The 19,841-nt window shown below is 41.6% G+C and overlaps 1 protein-coding gene across 1 annotated transcript; it reads left to right on the forward strand.

The window, feature by feature from the left end:
• Nucleotides 1-16,707: 16,707 nt before the first annotated feature.
• lratd1 (LRAT domain containing 1) lies at nt 16,708-18,972 on the forward strand. The gene is made up of 2 exons (XM_063901530.1): nt 16,708-16,880; nt 17,312-18,972. The coding sequence occupies exon 2, from the start codon at nt 17,349-17,351 to the stop codon at nt 18,135-18,137; it is 789 nt and encodes a 262-aa protein (XP_063757600.1). The 5' UTR covers nt 16,708-16,880; nt 17,312-17,348; the 3' UTR covers nt 18,138-18,972.
• Nucleotides 18,973-19,841: the final 869 nt, after the last annotated feature.

A 19,841-nucleotide genomic window follows, 5' to 3' on the forward strand; every position in this document is an offset into this window, starting at 1 on the left:
CGTGCTGGAATGTGAATAGAGAAAAAAGCCGCAGCACTCATCACTAGCTTTCACTGCACTTGACAGCCGGCGTGTGAAGTGGAGCCTACTGGCAAAGACCACAGTGTGACTGACAGATATTGGGACTACACACTTTTGTCAGATTTGTTTTTATGTTTAGTCTATTTCCTTAGTCAAATGTCCTTATTACTTTTGATCATATCGAGTCAACCTCTACCTTTCATGTTTTTAGTAAATGTTGTCGTTAAAACTGTTGGCATTTCCCTCTTTTTTGCAGGTTAATTTGAACATCTAAGTAAATATAATGAGGCCCAAAAAAAAGTGTTTATATTTTCCAAGCCCTGTTGTTGTCATTGTTATATAAATTAAATTATAACAACAGTATATAAGTATATAGGTCCTTTAGCTAAATCTGCAGATCAAACGTATGCATTTATCTTACTGCATTCTTACTGTAGCTATTCTATAAGGGTTGTACTAAGCTTGATTGGCTAATTTATGGTTTAATGGATATTGTTTTTCTGTAAACCAAAGCAGCAAAATTGACACTGTCCGAAATTTGTTAGAATACAAATGTTGGCGTTTCTAAACCCTTCAAATGGATCAAAATCTAATAGTTTGGGTACAGATTTGCAGACCATTGAAGACAAAAGATCATTAGAGACATTGCTGTCCATTAGGACACATGGTGGAACCATTATAGACAAGCAAAGACCACTAAAAGCCAGAAAACATCAGGGAGAAGAGGGGACGATTAGAGAAAGGGGGGGACAATAACAAACAAGCTGGACCATAGAGACAAAAGAACGTAGACAAGAATGGACCATAATAGACAAGAGATGATCAGAGACAAGGGGGGCAAAATAGAGACAAGCGAGGACCATAAGAGACAAAGACCATCAGAGACAAATGGAGGACCATTACATACATTAGAGATAGGAGAACATCAGGAACAAGGGGGAACGTCAGAGATAATGGGGACCGTCAGAGACAAGCAGGCACCGTATAGACAAGGGGTTAAAACAAGAGACGATCACAGACAAGGAGGGAACATTGGAGACCAAAGAACATGCATCACCAGGAGACAGTTGTTAACGTCCATTTTCCATACACATGTGGGATCAACAGTGTAGCAGGGCTACAGAAGCAAAGGCGTCTACACCTCAAGAAAGCACAAACTGCATTACATTTAAACAGATGTTTTATGTACAGCCTGTCACACTCTATTTTGACCCAAATCAAATGAGGAAAGACCAGAAGAAGTTGTTATGTATTCAATATTTAGTTATCTGAAGAGATAATGTTGCCGGCCAGAACTGGGTTAACCTTTGGCTGTTCAAAACTCACATTAAAAGGTTAATTGTGAAGGCCTGCTGTTGTGCATCAGAATGGCTTATGGTTTTCACAAGGAATGTAAATAAGGACATGACCGCAATATATAGAGACATTTTGAAAAACATCCTCCTGTCTTTCAGAACGCTCATTGCTTTATTGTCTGGGTTATCCGGCATTCACCTTTTGTGCTTATTTGGTGGCATTCACTGATTGAATTCTTATTCTGCCAAGTTCTCCTTCTGCTCCTTTCACACGTTTAACAAAGGCTCCTTCACACGGTGAGAGGAAGAGGGGGAGGAGTAGGTAGAAAGAACGGAAAACAGAAAGTATAGAGAAATTGAATGATACTGCATGACATTGCCAGCACATTTCCCTTAAAGTATATTCAGTGAAAGCAGAAATGGGCAGGGTAGGAAATGGGAAGCCGGTGCAGAAAGAAAGTTACAGAAAGAGCCAGGCTAAAGCACTCAAGGCTTCAGGCCTTTTTAGATTCAAAGCACATGGTATATCCCAAGATTATTGACTAGAAATGTCAGCGAGGGGAGAGAAAGCATTCATAAGCAAGTAACAGGCAGAAAGAGAAAGTGGAAGAGAGAAGAAAGGGAAACGAGGGGCGTGAAATAGGTAATGCAAAAAGTGAGGATGCAGGGAGCAAAAGGTTAAGGGGACAGTGGTCTGTACTCAGAGATGGGATGAGGGAACTGAAAGAAGAACAAGAGGGTAAAAGAGGAGAGGGTGGCCAAGGGCATGAGACTTCATCTTGAGGGAAAATATTACAGGCACACATGCTGCTACCTGTAAAGCTCGAGTACGACTTGGGAAATCAGATGAGGCTCAGAGCGATGTTACGGCTCGTGTGTGCGTACTGCGCTGGAACATGTGCGTGCGCGTTTAGCCTTCAGCGTTTTAACAGGCTACGTGAAGCCCAGGAGAGGCTGGGAGGTGGGACTCTCCTGCTCTACCTGTGCCTGGAATAAAAAGATCTATTCAGGCGGTGGACATATGACCTCCAACTGACTGAGCGTTCGTTTGCACCCCACAGCTCTCTGGGAGGGGGTCGGCTCACTGCCCTTCATCTCACATCCCTCTTCAATTGCTGTGAGGGTGCAGCTAATCATTTTCCACTGTTTCTGTCCTGTTGATCATTGAAGGTTGTAGGATGTACAGTTACATTGTAAAGAAGGAGGTATTTCACTGCTGGCCCGGTCATGCTTACCCCAAGCTATTGTCTTTGCTTTTATCCTTTATTTTTCCTTCTTGTGGCAGTGCAGATTTCAGCTGATCGAGGAAGCCTGACTGCCAGTTCCCAAACTCACAACAAGTAAGAAATATCCTACTGATCTAGCAACTCAAAATAAAAATACATGGGGTTTTTCTAGAAAAATTCTGAAGCAGAAGATATTGCATTAGAGAGAAGTGAAAAATAATAGCTTCTTCATAAATTGCACCTGAAACAACAAAAAAATCTTGAGGCACGGTTTCTTTACTTCCTCTGCAGAAAAAAAGGACAGTAAAAGAAATGATCTAATTCAGAAATCCCGCTGCCTGCCACTTGTCCGCCGGCTGACCGACCGGACATCGATCCCTTATTTATTCAGAGCTCCGTAAAAACAAGTATGTCTATGCGGCCTGACGGCCTATTTGACGTTCGTCAAAAATATACAATTTTTGACGAACAGAAATATTGTTTTCTAGCGTCACTTTAACATTTTGCTATAAGAGTGCACCCGAAAGTAAGACCGGGTTACCCGGTTTAGATAAAACCATGAAAATATGCTTTCTTACTCGTGATACTAATGACAAGTTGTATGATAAATGAATCAAGGAAAAAACCTGTCAATTCAGGTGATTGTTTTATTAATTGTTAACATCTAAAACAGCTATTTAAAATCTTGTTTTGTTTATGCTGGGGACAGAAAATAGCATTAAAAAGGCATTACATTCAAATCTCATAATGTGTTTCAAAACATTTAAATGAGTCACAGGATATCATTTCTATTGCAAGTGGAAGTTACAGTCATTTCAGTTCCTGAGTTTTTATTGCAGTTCTTTTAGTTTTTCCGTCCAGTTCATTCTTTGACTTTTTAATTAGTAAAAAAACAAGTCAGGGAAACACAAAAAAGCTGTGGCACTAATTGCATTGGGGGCTGCTCATAGTTTATTGTGCTCTACAAATGGGAAATCCTCTCCAACTCTTTGAGCAGGGTTTGAGCAGAGACATTCATTTCAGTATTATTTCTCCTGTCCCCCCCCCCCAGCCCCCACCACTAACCTCTATAGATGACAATTCATTTTTAGTATTTTTTTTAATATCAATTTTTTAAGAAGAAACAGTAAAATACCAAAACATACCTCACCAAAACAATACATGGTTTAACTAATGTCATTATCACCAAATTAAAACTGTGCAAATCCAAACAGAGTTTTTGTTATGTGTTTAATGAGGGATATTGGGGATCTCTGATGCCAGATTATTAAGGAATAAACATGGGAATGTACCATTATGCGGGTTTACAAGCTTGAGAGGGATCATGAGGAAGAGTCTGTTGAGGTTAACTGAGGAGAGAGCTCTCCTCTGGGAAAGCCGTGGTCTGTGCTGTTGTTGTTGTTTGTTTGTTCTGTAATTTTGCAGGTGAGAGGGAAAATAAAGGACCAAAGACAGTGCGCAGAGGATGCGAACCGAGTCATTATGAAAGGATGAGCTTAAGTGTTGTGAGTTTTTGTCTGCGCCAAACTAACAGAAAGAACAAAACCTACCCACAGAGAACATAGGCAATCCAAAGCCTCCCAACAGCATTTAAAGGGACTGAAGCGCTGTCACGTGGGAAGCTCCTTCTTCAGCTTCCCAGAGAGACTCCCCTCTGCTGCTGGAAAATACGGGCAAACCCCCCGCTCCCTGCTGCCTTACACACTTTCCAATTCCTGTGGGATTGGAAGAATTGAGACCATGAGTCTGCCATCTTTTCAAAACTATTTCTGCATGTGCCTAACAACCAGACGTAAGCAACATGCCATTAAAATTGTACTAGTATAACTTGTAACCAAGAATTGATGATTTATAGTAAGCATTTGAAGGTAATTTCAAACAATCTAAGCAGCAAAAAGGGAGAAATAATCACTTTTAAAGAATATAAACATGAAAGAAAAAAGTGAATAAATAGGTTTGAGTGATGGAGGAAGCTGCAGCAGAAAAAACACATTGACAATAAAAGGCTCAGTGACACCAGTAAAGGAGCAAACTCATTCATGTCAATGGAACACCTCCAATAACTGTATTTGCTCATGATGTGAGTAAAAAGGTGTGAGTCTTTTACATCCAGTTCAGTTTTGGTAAACTCAAAATGCTGGAAGCTATCTCTGCATATTAGCTGTGCTGAACCATTTCCTTTCTTCAACCTCCTCTGTTGCAGTTGCTCCACAGAAGAGGGATTGTAAAGCTATATATTTTTTAACAAACAAGGTAAATTTCTCCTGTTAGCAATCAAGCTAACAACCTTGCTAACTGACAGTATCACAACAGGGAGTAAGGGATGCACTTCTCTGGGACTCTTTCGGTTAGTGTGTGTCCTAATAGGGAGAATTGTTAGAGGGAAACTTTGTAATGGTCGGGCTGTTCCTGTAAGAATATGATTAGACATTAATAGTCGACACTGAAAGTTAAACATGAATTAAACAGCCGATCCCAATCAGCTAATGCAAACACAACATTATTGCTCTTCCTACACAATGCACCTTTTTCATTTCCTTTTGTAGATTGGATCCAAGTTTTCAATTAGATTGTGTTTGCAATCATAATAAATGATGTGGGGAAAATAACTGCTTTATCACAGTTGTTCCCATAAGCAGCTAAAGCTAGACAGTCACTGTGCCAAACTTTGTGAAGAGCTACTGCAAAATGCAAACCCCAGGTGTAATAGTGCTTAGATGATATGAATCTGAGTGAAACAACTGTGCATGATGACAATTGAAGGCACCAAATGAGCTAACGAAGGTAAAGCCCTTTAAAAAAAAAAGTCCCTTAAGTTACTGCCTTTGTAGCTTTGACAGAAGGTTTTTATAGTGTGTTCCTCCTGACCCATTACTGAGCCACTAGGGGGCTCTGGGAAAGAGATTGCATCATTATCATTGCAATTTTACCACAGTGAAATATGGGTTATCATTTCCCAACTCTTCTCTGTCTTTGTCTGCAAGGTTGCTGGGTGGGAACATGCGCAGACTGCATGTCCACACGAGGTATGTGTTAAGGCCCTTCAATCCATAACAAGAATGTTGTACCTTGCCCCTTATTTGAACCCCCTACATCAAGCCTTATTGTTTTCCATTTGTTCTTTCACACACGAACACACTAATCAGGGTTAGGCAGTCATGGTGAGAGTCAAAGGTCTGCAAGGCTGTTTGATAGCAGATTAGGCTGGCATGTCAGACAAGAGACCAGGCCACACAGGAGGAAGTCACATGCTGAGTTTACACAGACAAACGCTCACCCATTCAAAGTCAGAATGAGGGGGAAAATATGCGAATACACGAGCGAAGAAATGTTTTTGAAGCCAGACTTCGAAGGTCAAATCTGCTGTTGCAAGCTGGGAACAACTCGGGAGGGCTGAATAGGGCAGCAGTAATTTATAGCAAACAATAGTCCTTAACTAAAGAGTTTTGTTTTTAAGAATCAAGCTGCAGCAACTGATTTGGTAATTTTCACAACTTCTGCACAACTTGCAAAGGTTTAGAATTTGGGGAAATACGTTATCAGTAAGCTTGGGGAGCGGCTGGCATCAGTCATGACCAATCTTATCATCACCGCCTTTACTCCTCTGCAAAAGCTCTGCGCTCTGCATTTCCTGATGAGAACAGTCTTCAGGCACAGTCGCCACAAAAGCTTCTCCCAGGGGGATTCGATGTCCTTGCGCAATCGGCACACGTAAATACGAAACACCTTAAATGAAATTCACTTGGCGGGAGATAAAGCTTTTGCTTACCCTAGTAAGGTGGTCCAAGGAGAGCTGTGGCATCGCAGGGAACACTTCAGTGAATAGCAACAAGCAGTGGTATAGACAGCCGACTGAGAGATTGGAAGGATCACAAGCCATCCCTGATGCCTATACAGAATGATCGTAATATGATTATGTGTGTCTTTTTAATAAAGTCTCAACATGTGCACATTTTCTGATAATCCAAGATAACAGCATAAACCACAGGCTAATTCTATAAACCATTGGCCATGTGCAGTGCACCTCTGGCTTGTTCTAAGCAGGTGGGAAGCGTACAGTAAACAAATGTATCAAATCCGCATTGCACTCTGGTGCCTGTTAATAACTGACATATCCCCACTGTGCATGTCCTAACATTCACATTCAGGGCAAATCAATAAAAAAACACAACACTGTGAAAGTGAGAAAAACAGCATGTTCATTCATCCAATATAGACACTTCACTTAAATCCTGGATGCGTGCCATCACAAAACGAGAGCCCCTACTATCATGCATACTTTAACAATAAAAGCCCAATTTGTGATTTAAACACATGAATGTTAATTCCTCGGTTACTCTCAAAAATACTTGCTGATTGAATTCTTTTAGGGGAATTAATCATGATAATTGTTCAGTATTTTTCACATGAAACACATCCTCATTTATGCATGCATGAGGTTCCAAAATGGCTAAGTTATCAGTGCAAGACTCATAAACACAAGTGAAGCCAGTTAACTGCCACGCTTTTTAAACCAAAGTTAATTCCCCTAAAGAAGCTTCGGTTGATGATCAGTCCTTATGAGTATTTGTCCAGCGCAGTTTCAAGTAACTTCTAGAGTCAGTGTCTGATGATTTAGAGAAAATTGGTCAAAGTCAGCTAGTTTGAGTCAACATTAAGTTCTGGTTGATCTCGACAAAATCATATATTGTGATCTTTTTTATCCAATACCTCAGATAGTTTGTCCTTACCTCATTCCTTCATCTGGCTGTTTCTATGGCAATGTAGATCCGGGTTCCTGGAAATGAAGCTAGAAGGCTCACCCTCTACTGGAATCATTGGCTCTTCTTCATCTTCTCACTCAATGAAAGACATGACCTGTATTTACAACATCAAAGTTAACTATGACTTGAAACCAACATTAGCAAATACAAACAATGAATTAAAAAGATCTGTTACTCTGGAGCTCAATTGTACCTGTTGACTAACTGAGTAAATAGAACAATGTTGCAGTAGGCCTACTCTGAAACTGAACTTTGTCGTTTAATTAGAAATCCTCCTTCATAAATCACTTAATCTTCAACAACACGAGGAGGAAGTAATGAAGACTCCCACATTTCCAATGCACTTGCAAATAACTGTTGCTAACACACACAACAAACATCAAAATAGAAGCTAACTAGCTAAGGTTAGCTTACCAAGTTTGTGCAGTGCAACTCATTGAGATGAAACGGCTTTCCAGTCTGTCCCGGCGGTCGACTTTAATTTAATCTAAACGTTGTGAAGCTCACTGACTTTACCTCCTCAAGGCAAACAGCACTGCAACACTTCCTGTGTCAATAAATAAGGGATGGGAATGGCTGGAACAAAAATATTAGACTAAGTTATCATAACTAAAGTGTCTAATAACAGCTATACAATAATTTACTTAAAAGTTTAACTGTGGTCATGATTGATTTTTGTTGTGGTTCAGCTGTGCTTTGTTGTAAACAGATAAAAAGGTCTTTATTCAAATCATGTTATAAAATGGGATCCTTTGTAGCCTTTATTTTTGATGCTGTGAAATGTTCATAGTTCAGTCAGTGCATGATATTTTACCAATTTGAAAGAATAATGAGAGGGTATGAAAGAAACACACATTTAATGTTACAGTCAATTGTGCAAGGTGTCAGAAAAATAACGCCCAACAATCCAGTTCTCTTGCAGACATTAGATCATGATTGCATGTTATCATGATTCTGAACTTAGAACAACTTAAGAAGTGCTCCCCTTTGTACCATAGTAAACTGAATTATATGATATAAAATCATACCAATATCAGTTCAAATAAAACTATAAAGTAACCAACCGGACCAATACTTATCAACTTTTTGATAATTCACAAACATTGCACTTCAGCAGTTCTTGAAGCATTATGTGTTTATACAACACAATGTTCATTTTTTAATCTCTTTTATCTCGTTTTGTTCAATTTAACATGCTCAATTTAACTCCTTTTAATTTTTCAAGTTCCAGTGTGATCTTTTTCACTCCTGCTCACAGATCCTCACATGACCCCTTTGCTTATTTAACAAGGTAATAATAGGAAGGAGAGAATGTGACCGTAAATAAAGGAACATTACGTTGGATTTGTGCATCACACAATGAATGTGTCCATTGTAGGCCATCTGGAACATTCCCCTCAGTCAACACTTTTTGCTCAGCCACACAATGAGTTTCAGTTTAAATCAAACAACTTTATTGACAGAGACAACATAAAATGTGTGTTATGTGAATAAAGTTGTCAATTTATATTATAAAAGAGGGAGGCACAGCGGATGTGCTAATGTGCTGGAAAACAGGATGATGAATGTACTCTGATAAAAACAGTGGAGGAGGATAGTCACAATTAAGGCCACTGATATCTGAGCGTTAATCATTTTAACCTTTATTTATCTCCGTGTGGTTTGCCTATACACAGTGACATTTGGGAGCTGCCAGCTGGAAGCTGCAATTTCAGTCATCCACTAAGCAGTTAGCTGGTCTACTGAGTCATTTGATAGTTCAGTGCTGTGCTCATCGGCACTTTGGCACTAGATGTCTGTGTTCACTTTCCAGATTTCTGTCACTGTAGAAGGTGCTTCTATGACCCAGGATGGCGTATTAGATGCAAATTATATTTTTGTAAATCAAATTGTGTTGTGACTCATTTTGTATCGTACTGTTTATAAATGATTCACTTTACAAATGATACATGTAAAAATAAAATTCATCTGGTTATGTTTTCCTATCAGATTCCTAGAATACATGTCACTTGAGTTCTATCAGACCTTGCCAATACTTTACTTAGACAAACTGGTCTAAGTGAAGGATTTATGTCTAGTAAGCATGACTTATGTCTCGAGAAACTATTATTCCTCCCAATCAATTTAATGTGGTCAAGAGGGAGACCATAAACTAAAAGGAAAGCCACCCATTGTGTTTTGATGGCTGTGATCATATCGCACAGCCTGGACCGTGACAATGACCTCTGTCTGACCTCGTAGATACTGCTCCCTCTATCACTCACAAACACACACATACACGCTGACACACATGGTCTAGTGGTGTTGCTGATGTTGGCACATTTGTGCTCTGGGACAAGAGCTGCTTCATTGGCACTGATTAGTGCTTTATCCTTTCCCTGCAAACACCAGCCAACATCCCTCTGCATACCAATGGACTACACAAACCACAGAGACCGGGGAAGAGGGGAAATGGAGGAAAAGAAACTGGGAAAAGAGTAGTATTTACAATAGGACAGTTTGTCACAATAAAAGTATTTTTGTTGATCTTAAAGTCTCTAGATGTCCTTCAGGTAAACGAGACCAACTGCAGGGTTGTTACGACTGTTGAGCTGTCACTTCCTTTCTTCTAATGTATTTTTCTGACTTACTAAAACAAAAGCACACTGTGGTCGTTCTTGCTGATAATGCTGTCCCAACTGACGGCTTGGTCACAAAAACAAAACTGCCATCCTCTGGTTCCCACTCAAGTAAAAAAACTTAGATCCATCTTGTTTTTTTCGTGCATTGTTGTCACTGTTGTCAACGTTAGCTGCTAGCCGCCAGCCATCCGTTATCTGTTTTTCAGTCAAGGGACTTTCGGATTGGCTTTTTTGGGCATTATATAGCAATGTTCCCTATCGACCCTACAGCCTTCATACTGTGAAATTGTCTTGTGATGCATATATACCAGGGGTGTCCAAACATTTTTCACAGAGGGCCACATACAGAAAAATATACAGAGAGCTGGGCCACTTATAGAGGTGAATATTGCCTCATAAGTTAAATTATAAGTTAGCAAAACAAATCAAATGTAGGTGAATAATGCGCAATACTTGGAAATGCTTTAAGGAAAAAACAGCCTACATCCCCTCTCTTTTTAGGGTGTCATTTATTTTGTTGGCAGCTCATTCTTAAAACAGAAGCCTCAGATTGCTTATAATAAGAGTAAATATGAAAGTTAAATTTCAAGCTTATTATGGAAATAAGTTATTGGGCTTTGTTAAAAAGACATTTAAGAGGTGAAAAGAGGGAGAAAACACATGAAAAATGTAAAGTTACACTTCCTGTACAGTGGTAATAAACCAAGTATGGTGAGCACAGTCTCGACGGATTTATACCTCTGCACACTTCATTGAGTTACAACCTTATGTCAACTCAGCACATTGGAAACTATGGTTTTGTTATCTACGTAGGATCACACTGAGCTATAATTCTGTTCTGTCAGTTCAGGACAGAAAGATAGAACTCAGCATGTCGGGCCTTTTCCTGTGCTCACAAACACACACTGAAACACTCAGAGGTCTGTGAAAGGCAAGTCTTTTGAGAGCAGAGCGACTGTAGCTGCATTTAGTTGGAGATGGAGAGCAGTTGAATCCACAGAAGTTAACATTCACAGCCACATCGATGGGCTTCAGATGTGTCAGAAGACGGCCTCGTGAATGAGTCACAGTCCGTAGTCTGAGGAAAGCTGATAAGACACGGCGGAAGACCTGCATTTCAGTGGGAGACAGATGGAGTTGGAACAAAACACATCTCTCACTCTCTCTCTCACACACACACACACACACACACACACACACACACACACACACACACACACACACACACACACACACACACACACACACACACACACACACACACACACACAAATTAGAGGATACTTTCTTACATCATTGTGTATAAACAGATGTGTTTAAATAATGCAAATGCAAATATTTAATAAAAACACAATTTTGCTTTGATGTATCAAAGTAACATCAAAGCAAAATCAAAACGAACACCAATTGTAAACAGATCACCACATTTTAAATATAACTTCTAATTCAGATGGATATTGTTGCGCAAACAGAAACAGTACAATACATGAAGTTAATACATATCACAATAGGGACACCGGCTGTATTTGGAGAAAAACATGGAGGGAGACTTTTGGAGCTGGTGTTACACAGAAACACTTTTGCCAATTCAATTCTTCACATTGGCATAAGGAGTGTTTCGTGAGCAAACTATGCCAATTGCTTCCCCTGTTGAATTGCACAACGTCTAGAGACAGCTTGATGCCATATGTGACTGCCTGGATATGAACCAGGGTCTATAAGCCAGCAAAAGACTCAACTGTTTAGACATCACCAGAACATCTCTATTAAAGCCATACTGTTCCTAAACAGCCCGTTTGGGAAAGCATGCTCCATTTCTTTATGCTTTTCACAAACATGATCCAAACCCTTGTCGTTATCACTTGTAGCAACATCCACCATATTGTTTTCACCATTAGGAAAAACAGATGAGGCTCTGACATGATGGCACCCATCATATTTGGCATAATTAATATGGTAGGAAGGCCTAATTGTTCTCCACTGTTATGTTTGCCATTTACCGAGTTATTTATGCTGTTATCGCCCATGTTGAATGTCTTATGAAAATCGAAATGAAGTGTATTTTGTTCCAGTGGTCACTCGCACCAATGCAACAGAAAGATCCCCTGCAGCCAAGAAAACATATACCACAGTATAAAATATGCATATAAAAAAGAAAGAAACACCAAAATTCAATTAAAGACGTGTCTCCTACTCGTCCTGCATAGTGTTACAATGCTGCATTGATTTTTGGGTCACTTGGTCACATAAAATGGGAGCTAGTTTCCCAATCAGTTAGGAATGAAACACACTATTTGTTTCAAACCTTAGACTTCTGGTTTTGTAAAGCCAACAAAAAAAGAAACCAACCTTCAAATATTGAGTATAGCTCTTATTAGACGCCCATGTACTTAACGAAAGGTCCCTCGCTCTTCAGTCATCGGCCTAGAATTATTTCCCTGTGGTGATAAAACATCCACCCTGCCATGGGGTCCTTGAACAAGGCACTTAACCAGGTGTGAATGTAAGGAGCACCTTAAAGAGAAGGATAAAACATTTTTGTCAGCACTGTGGTTGACTAAGCGCTTTAAAAAACACAATTTCCATTCAATTAAATTGTGCCAGTGCAGATTTTTATACCATAATTGCTTATTATACGGTTTAACCAAGCAAACACACTGAGCTTCATTGCTCCCCTTTCCCACTGCAATAAAGACCATGCTCGGTTCGAGAAATAACACCCTAAAGCAAAGTCTTCACTGTGATTATAGATATGATGATGATGTTGATGGCTACCATCTGCAGCACCTAAGCACCTACAATCACAGTCACAAACAAAAGACATGCTGCAGGGTGTAATTGCTTTAATACATTGTTTTCTGACACAAGTGGCATAAGATTATTTTTGTATAACATCCGCGCCCTAAAAGAGAAACATTGTATTATTCTGTTTTCAAATTTAAAGACCAATTAACAACTCTCCTTTAAACCAAGGCAAAACAAATGTATCATATGCTGGCAAGTTTATTTTTTATATATATCCATTGGGAAAACAAAATCCATTGGTGTGAACAATATACACATGTGGCACTGCTGGGAATAATTGTCATCCAGCATATAGATAAGTGTCTTTATGTACCATGACTATTAGACAGAGGAGGGAATTGTTGATGCCCCTGCAACCTTTCTAAACACAGTGCTGAGCTTTTCCTTTTCTGTTTGGCTCTTCACTAAATATATCACAGAGGTGTTTCTTACACAAGCTTACTCCTTCCATGGTACCAAAGCACACTAATTTAATTTAAGACACCGTAAATTCCTACAAAATAATCTCCTGGGAGAAGATTTTGTGATTGATCTTCTTCAGGCTGTTCTCTCCTTCACGAAATTGTCACAGCGAGAAGCCCTGAGAGGCACCAGAGAAAATAATAATCTGGGGATCCATTTTTCTAAGTCTGATCTACAGTGTTTATGCCTTAAGAGCGGGTGAAATAAAGTTTTGCCAGGATGTTCCTCTAAGTTCCTTTTTCTCTCTTGTGTGAAAATAGGTGTGGATAATCAATGAAGGCCCTTGTTTTTCTTAGGCTACAATGTAATGTTACATATGTTGCAATCACAGACATGGAGAAATTAAAACTCACCTACAGGAAATATGATTCCTTATTTAGAATAAAGGGCAGTGGTGCGCTTCAGCCTCTGCGGCCAAAATAAGTATTACAACAACAAACATTCCAAATCCCTAAAATCCTAAACAAATATATACATTTATACTAACGTGTTAACAGACGGAAAGAAATGTATCTTCCAAAGATTATTTTGGCAAAAACGTTTTCAGTTGTATTTTAGGAGATAACAAAGTAGCTCAGATTTATTTATTTCATTTGCATCTCAGCGTTTCTGTAGCGTAGTGCTTTTAAAGGAAATACATTGCAGGAATTTGATTGGTGCACTGCCCCACTGCTTCACAACCTTTTGAACCGCTTTCGGACCAAGGCGTACTAACTACCAGTTGTACTCCTTACAACAGGAAATTGGCTCGTTTGTACTGTACACCCAAGATAATAGTGCTCTTTTTTTTAACCTGACAGTTCTCTGTAGCGACCATGCTCTCTGACTTCCCTGGAAAGGCTCAAGCAAAAAGATTATTTTTCCCCTCGCAAGAATCAATAAAGTATCAAAAAAAAGCTTACATTGTATTTTCTGCTGTCTTTGGATGTTATTTACACTACAAAAAGGGATTCATTAATGAGTTGGTGTGTGCTCTAGCACACATTGTGATATACAGGTGGTACAGGTCTTTAAAATGTTGACAATGACACTGTATCATTTTCTGTGTGCTGACATCAGCTCTAACATAAAAAACATCTTATGCGTCATGGGTTTACAACTTCACATGGTGCCATTTTTTCTCAGAAGACACTGTTTGCAATCATGGATGAATTACTGAAGGGTCAACCTAGTACAGGCACAATACGCTCAGGGTGGTGGGGGCCCCTCTGGCCTTCACCTGCAAAATGTCACTCCAAAAGACATGTAGCAACCAGGGAGAGATTCAAAATGACAGAAAACGTTCCACCCTTGCAAAATGACAACAAAGAGACACAAGATGACCACAAACGGGCACAAAATCCTTGCAGAGACAAAAGGTGATCACAATAAAGAAATTAATCGACCACATAGAGACACAAAACAACGACCAAAAGAGGCAAAAACACTTTAACATTAGTTTGTAAGTGCACCTTTAAAAGAGGTGGTTTGGCTTTTTACATTTTTGTGCCCAGGGGCCCTTCTCTCATAAACCAGCTGCATGTTTATAACGTGTGTAAATAACTAACGTTTTTTCACAGGAATAGTCCATTAAGGTATGGTCAGCATTACTGCAGGGGTACAGTAGATCACACATCATGGGGTTGTATAAAATGTCAGCTTGCATATAACATAGAGACAAGGTCCATTTGTGCATGTTTGTATGCGAATCAGTAAGTGACACAGATGGACACGTTCAAACACACTCAATGCATAAATTTGCGGACAGCTGTACGTGTGTCAGTCCATTTCATTTGCATTGTGTGGCACTGCAGCGTATATGATTTAGTTAGTAATTAGGGAATAGAGACGTATCCAATTATTGGGGTTGTGAAATATCACCCTGTCTCAGTAGTTATTCCAGCATTGTCTGAACCCTGCATTATCATTACACCAGCTGCATATATGATTACAGTGTGTTCGTGTAAAGAGTGGGAGAGAGAGGGAAAGAACCAGAGCAAGAGAGCAAAAAAGCAAATAACAGTAAATGTGTGTGTCCAGGAAAGGCGGCGTCAAAGGAAACTCATTTCTGCTCATTGTAGATTATAGGTGGCAAAACCACATGCCCGCAGGTGCTGCAGCCAAAGCCATTGCTGAGACACATAGAGTGCGTGTGTGTGGGGGGCCAGGGTACTACTGGTACTACTTTTCTCTTCCTGTCTGACTTTAAGTACATGGACACGCACACACTCATTCAAAGGTAGGTACTACATCATAAAGAAATTATGCCACTCTTGCAGCGCTGTACATAAACTAAAAGGCCATCAATCAGATACTGCTGCTCTCTCAAGGAGGTGTAAATTCATAAAGGGGCAAACACACACAGTTGCTAGCATTGCTGTGTGTGTGGAGGTGAGTGTGTACATTTTCACAATCATATCTCACCCACTGAAACAGCCACCAACCGCTCTGCCTGTCAGCACTGGAAACAAAGAACAGGGACCGTTGTATGTCAGCAACTGGAGAGCTGCTATCTCCAACCATCTGGGAAAGGGGAAAAGAAAGTGAATCTCTAAAGATTTCTGATGTGGAGGCACACAGAACATTCCCTCCATAGAGTAGAGCTCTGTCATAAACCAAGAGATGGCTATCTGCTCTGGGAAGTGATGACAGATTCGACAGCAGCACAGTGTGCATGTGTGCAATATATTATGCATGCAAAGAATATAGTGTGGATGCTTTTTAATTTCAGTCATATGTTTTTCCGAAGACACAACATCAATGCAAACTAAAAATATTATGGAGTGTGTATTAATCTCCCTGTGGACTCCTTTGTTTTGTTCCTTGCTTGCACACACCTGCCTCCAGCCCCTCCCTTTATAGTCTCCACCACACACACACACACACACACACACACACACACACACACACACACACACACACACACACACACACACACACACACACACACACACACACACACACACACACACACACACGTACTAGGGAACGAGTGATGCAGAGTGAAGCTATTGAAGCATGTGGAAATAATTTACAAGTTGCACATGGGAGCTGGAGGACAGAGACTACTCTCGCATTCAGGAAGGTGGCGAACACATTTATCATGTCCTACAGTGTGCATGCGATAAGAGCTCACTTTTGGGCTATTTTGGTGATAGTAGAAATGTTTATAGCACGTCAGAGTGCAATAAAAACTCGAGCTTCTCTTATATGCCCGCCTTGAGATATGCATGTTGTTATCGCTTCTGACGGTTGCCTTGAAGAACTTGCCTGCACGAAATCCGCTGATCATGTGGAGAATTCCACAGCTCTCTGACAACAAAACCCATGCCACGGTAACAACCGCCTATCGCTGCCAGCCGCCCTGCGCCAACCTGATTGGACCCTCAATTTGACTGACGTGCTGCTCCGCGTTTCCCATTGGCTACGCGGTAACGGCCCCGTGACTGTGTGCCAATGAGACACGGTGAAGGCGGAGCGCGTGGGCTGAGGCTCAGCTCTCCGTGGTACTTAAATGGAGCTGGTGGTGAAAGAAGTGAAGTACTAGCACGCACGACAGCCGGAGCGCCCGGTGCGCGGTGCGAAGAGTGAGAGACACAAGTGTGAGAAGAAAGAGGGAAGAAGAAAAGAAGGAGGACAGAGGACCTTGCAGCCCTCTGTACTCATGGACCACAAGGATATTTAACCATTTGCCCGGGGAGCGCACAGGTATCCTCTTTTTTATCCACATTTTGCACGTGCGTAAAGACGCAGGACTTGCTTTCTCTAGCCTTACTCTTAAGCAGCTGCAACCCCCATACCATTTTTTCCCCTCCTTTTCTGCATGGGAACCGCAGGCTCTTTCACATTCCACTGGAATTAATGATTGAATAATGGGTGTGAAGGGAGCAAGGTTCAGCGGACCATTGATTGCGTTAGTGTACTCTTTCGGCTCAATAACACCAGAGAGCTCTTTCCCCTCTGTACAGGTGACAGCTGATAAGTGATGAGTGCTTTCTTAGCCTCTTATCTATTGAGCAAAGGGGATTAAAATGTAGCCAAGCGTCTGTGCATAATGTGTCTTGTTCTATGAAAGCTCTACGTTACGCTATTGACACCCCTCTCTCTATCACTCTTTGCATCTTTCTCTCCCCTCGCAGACACCGCAGTCCATGCCTCTGCCTTGCCAGGTCATTGATGGGAAATCAACTGGATCGGATCACCCACCTCAACTACAGCGAGCTGCCCACGGGGGATCCGTCCGGGCTGGAGAAGGACGAGCTTCGGGTCGGCGTCGCCTACTTCTTCTCTGACGAAGAGGAGGAGGTGGACGACCGCACTCCGTCCGACTGCGGCTTCACCAAGGACCACAGCCCGGCCGAGGAGGGACCCTTCTCGGTCAGCGAGGTGGAGTACTCAGCTTTCTGCTCCCAGGAATGCATCTTTTCCAAGCTGCAGGAAAACGAGGACTTGAATGTGTACGCGGCCAAAACTTTGCTGACTATGTGCAAACCGGGGGACCTGCTCGAACTGGTGGCCACGGCGCAAGCCCCCCACTGGGCCATATACGAGCAGGAAGACCAGGTCATTCACCTGCACAAGGGTGAGATCCGCAAGGACAGCCTGCTTGAGATCAGCAGTGGGCGCCACGGGAGGATAGTGAACAATCGGTACCGGTACCGGCCGCTTCCCCCTGACCTAGTAATGCAGAACGCAGTGGGACACCTGGGCCTGAGCAGCGAGGAGATATGCTGGACCAACTCGGAAAGTTTCGCAGCTTGGTGTCGCTTTGGGAAACGGGAGTTCAAAGCTGGGGGAGAGGTGCACTCCGCGGAGCAGCAGTATTTCCTCAAAGTGCATCTGTCCGGCAGTGGGGTGCACACTCTGGTCTTTCGCAGCCTGGAGGACATGATCCGGGAGAGGAGGCGAGTGGACGCCAGTGGAATTCTCAAAGAGCTGTCTTTAGTTAACGGGGGCAAGGAGTGATCAGGGATTCTGTTTGATACCCCCCCTCCCCCCTTTACCATTTCTCCAACACCCCCTCCCGGTTGCGCACGGACGCACAAGCAACGGCACACACAAGCACACAGACAGACGCAAACACATGCAAGGACCTGTTGGTTTGGACTGTCTGTTTGTTACGGATGGACCCGGGGCTGCGTCTGGACTACAGGCGCTCTGTGGAATTTGCATTAAATGTGCATTAGTGTTGAAAACTGCGAGAGAGCGGCCATATAAACAGACAACGCCCCTTCATATAAGAATTCGTGCTGAGTGGGACACACGATTTCTGCTAAACCCATTGCCCCGAACACTGAAAGTCACCTTTTACAGACCGCACATTGCGCACACGGTTCGGTTTCTGTTTAATTTCTCGGGATAATGGAATTGGCCCCCTCTCGGCGCAAAGGGCGCCTGCTGCGGCAGAACAGACGGTGAGAGATGGGGAGGGGGGTGAAAGATAGGATCTGGGATGGCTATGGAAAAGTCTCCCTTCTATTTTTGTACTGTTAGCTTTAAGACCGGGACTGACCATAACACAGATCCACTAATTCATAGACCCCTGACAGTCCCAGATGGCTACGCAGTTGCCTAAACAAAGCCTTTTGGCTTGAACGAGCTCCCCTTTTGCCATATCAAGAAGAGTATTGTCATTTTCACAATGCTGTCATCCTGCTCCACAGCACTGGATGTATGTGTACAATTGTATTCATATAATGATTTCAATTTGAGTCCCTTATTTTTGTATTTAAGTTTAGTGGATATAACCCTGATCTCTGATTTTTGGTTGAAATAAATGGAGGTTGAAATATGAAAATAAGCACTTGGGTCTGGCAGGTGTTGTTTGGCCACACATAATTACTTTCACACAAACACATGATCTCTCACTCTGCTCTCACACACATGCACATGGTGATATGAATTATGTATGCTCGAGTGCCTCCTGACCTGCCTTGAGCCAAATGGGCTTCATATATCTGCACAGTATTTGGAGGCAGTAAAATGGTCATCTGCATCAAAGCCGTGAAGGTTTATGAAAAATCCATATTGGATCAGGGAGCTACATTACATAGGCAGCTGTACAGAGTCAATGGGAGCATGCAGTGTTTGGCTAATGGCTATTTCCATGTCTGGGGTTTATCCTGCTGGTATTTCAACATTCACAGACATGTTGATCTCCAGATTATGTTTGTCCTGCCTTCCCCATCACAACACTACACATTTTTGCCTCTAACATCCCATTTCACAACTGCAGTGTGTACAAAATGTCCTTCCATATAATGCTTATCGTGAGCACACACATTGTGTTGTTATAACATCAGTGTTGTGGCTCGGAATTGATGTTTTGGCTCCTCTGCTCTGAGAGTCAGACAGTGCCTTCCTTTTCTCGTGCGATCTGCTGTAGTATCAGTGAGGGTGGGATTAATACCCTCGGTCTAACTTCTCGTGTCTCCTTGCATTTGCCTAATTGAGTCTGAAAGCACCAGCGGATGTTGAAGCAGATTTATGGCCTTAGTCTTTGTTCTGCCTGCTACACCTGTGATTCATTGTTGATCATATCCAAGGGTTGAAGAGGTTTTCAACATAATAACGTTGCTGCTCTACAGCTTGTTTGGTTGTATCCACTGTTGGAATCATGTTTTAGCCTTATTGTGATCATAAATAACAGAACTGCAGCTGGAGTGGAAG

Source organism: Eleginops maclovinus, chromosome 15 (assembly GCF_036324505.1).
Source record: "Eleginops maclovinus isolate JMC-PN-2008 ecotype Puerto Natales chromosome 15, JC_Emac_rtc_rv5, whole genome shotgun sequence".
Classification (NCBI taxonomy): domain Eukaryota; kingdom Metazoa; phylum Chordata; class Actinopteri; order Perciformes; family Eleginopidae; genus Eleginops; species Eleginops maclovinus.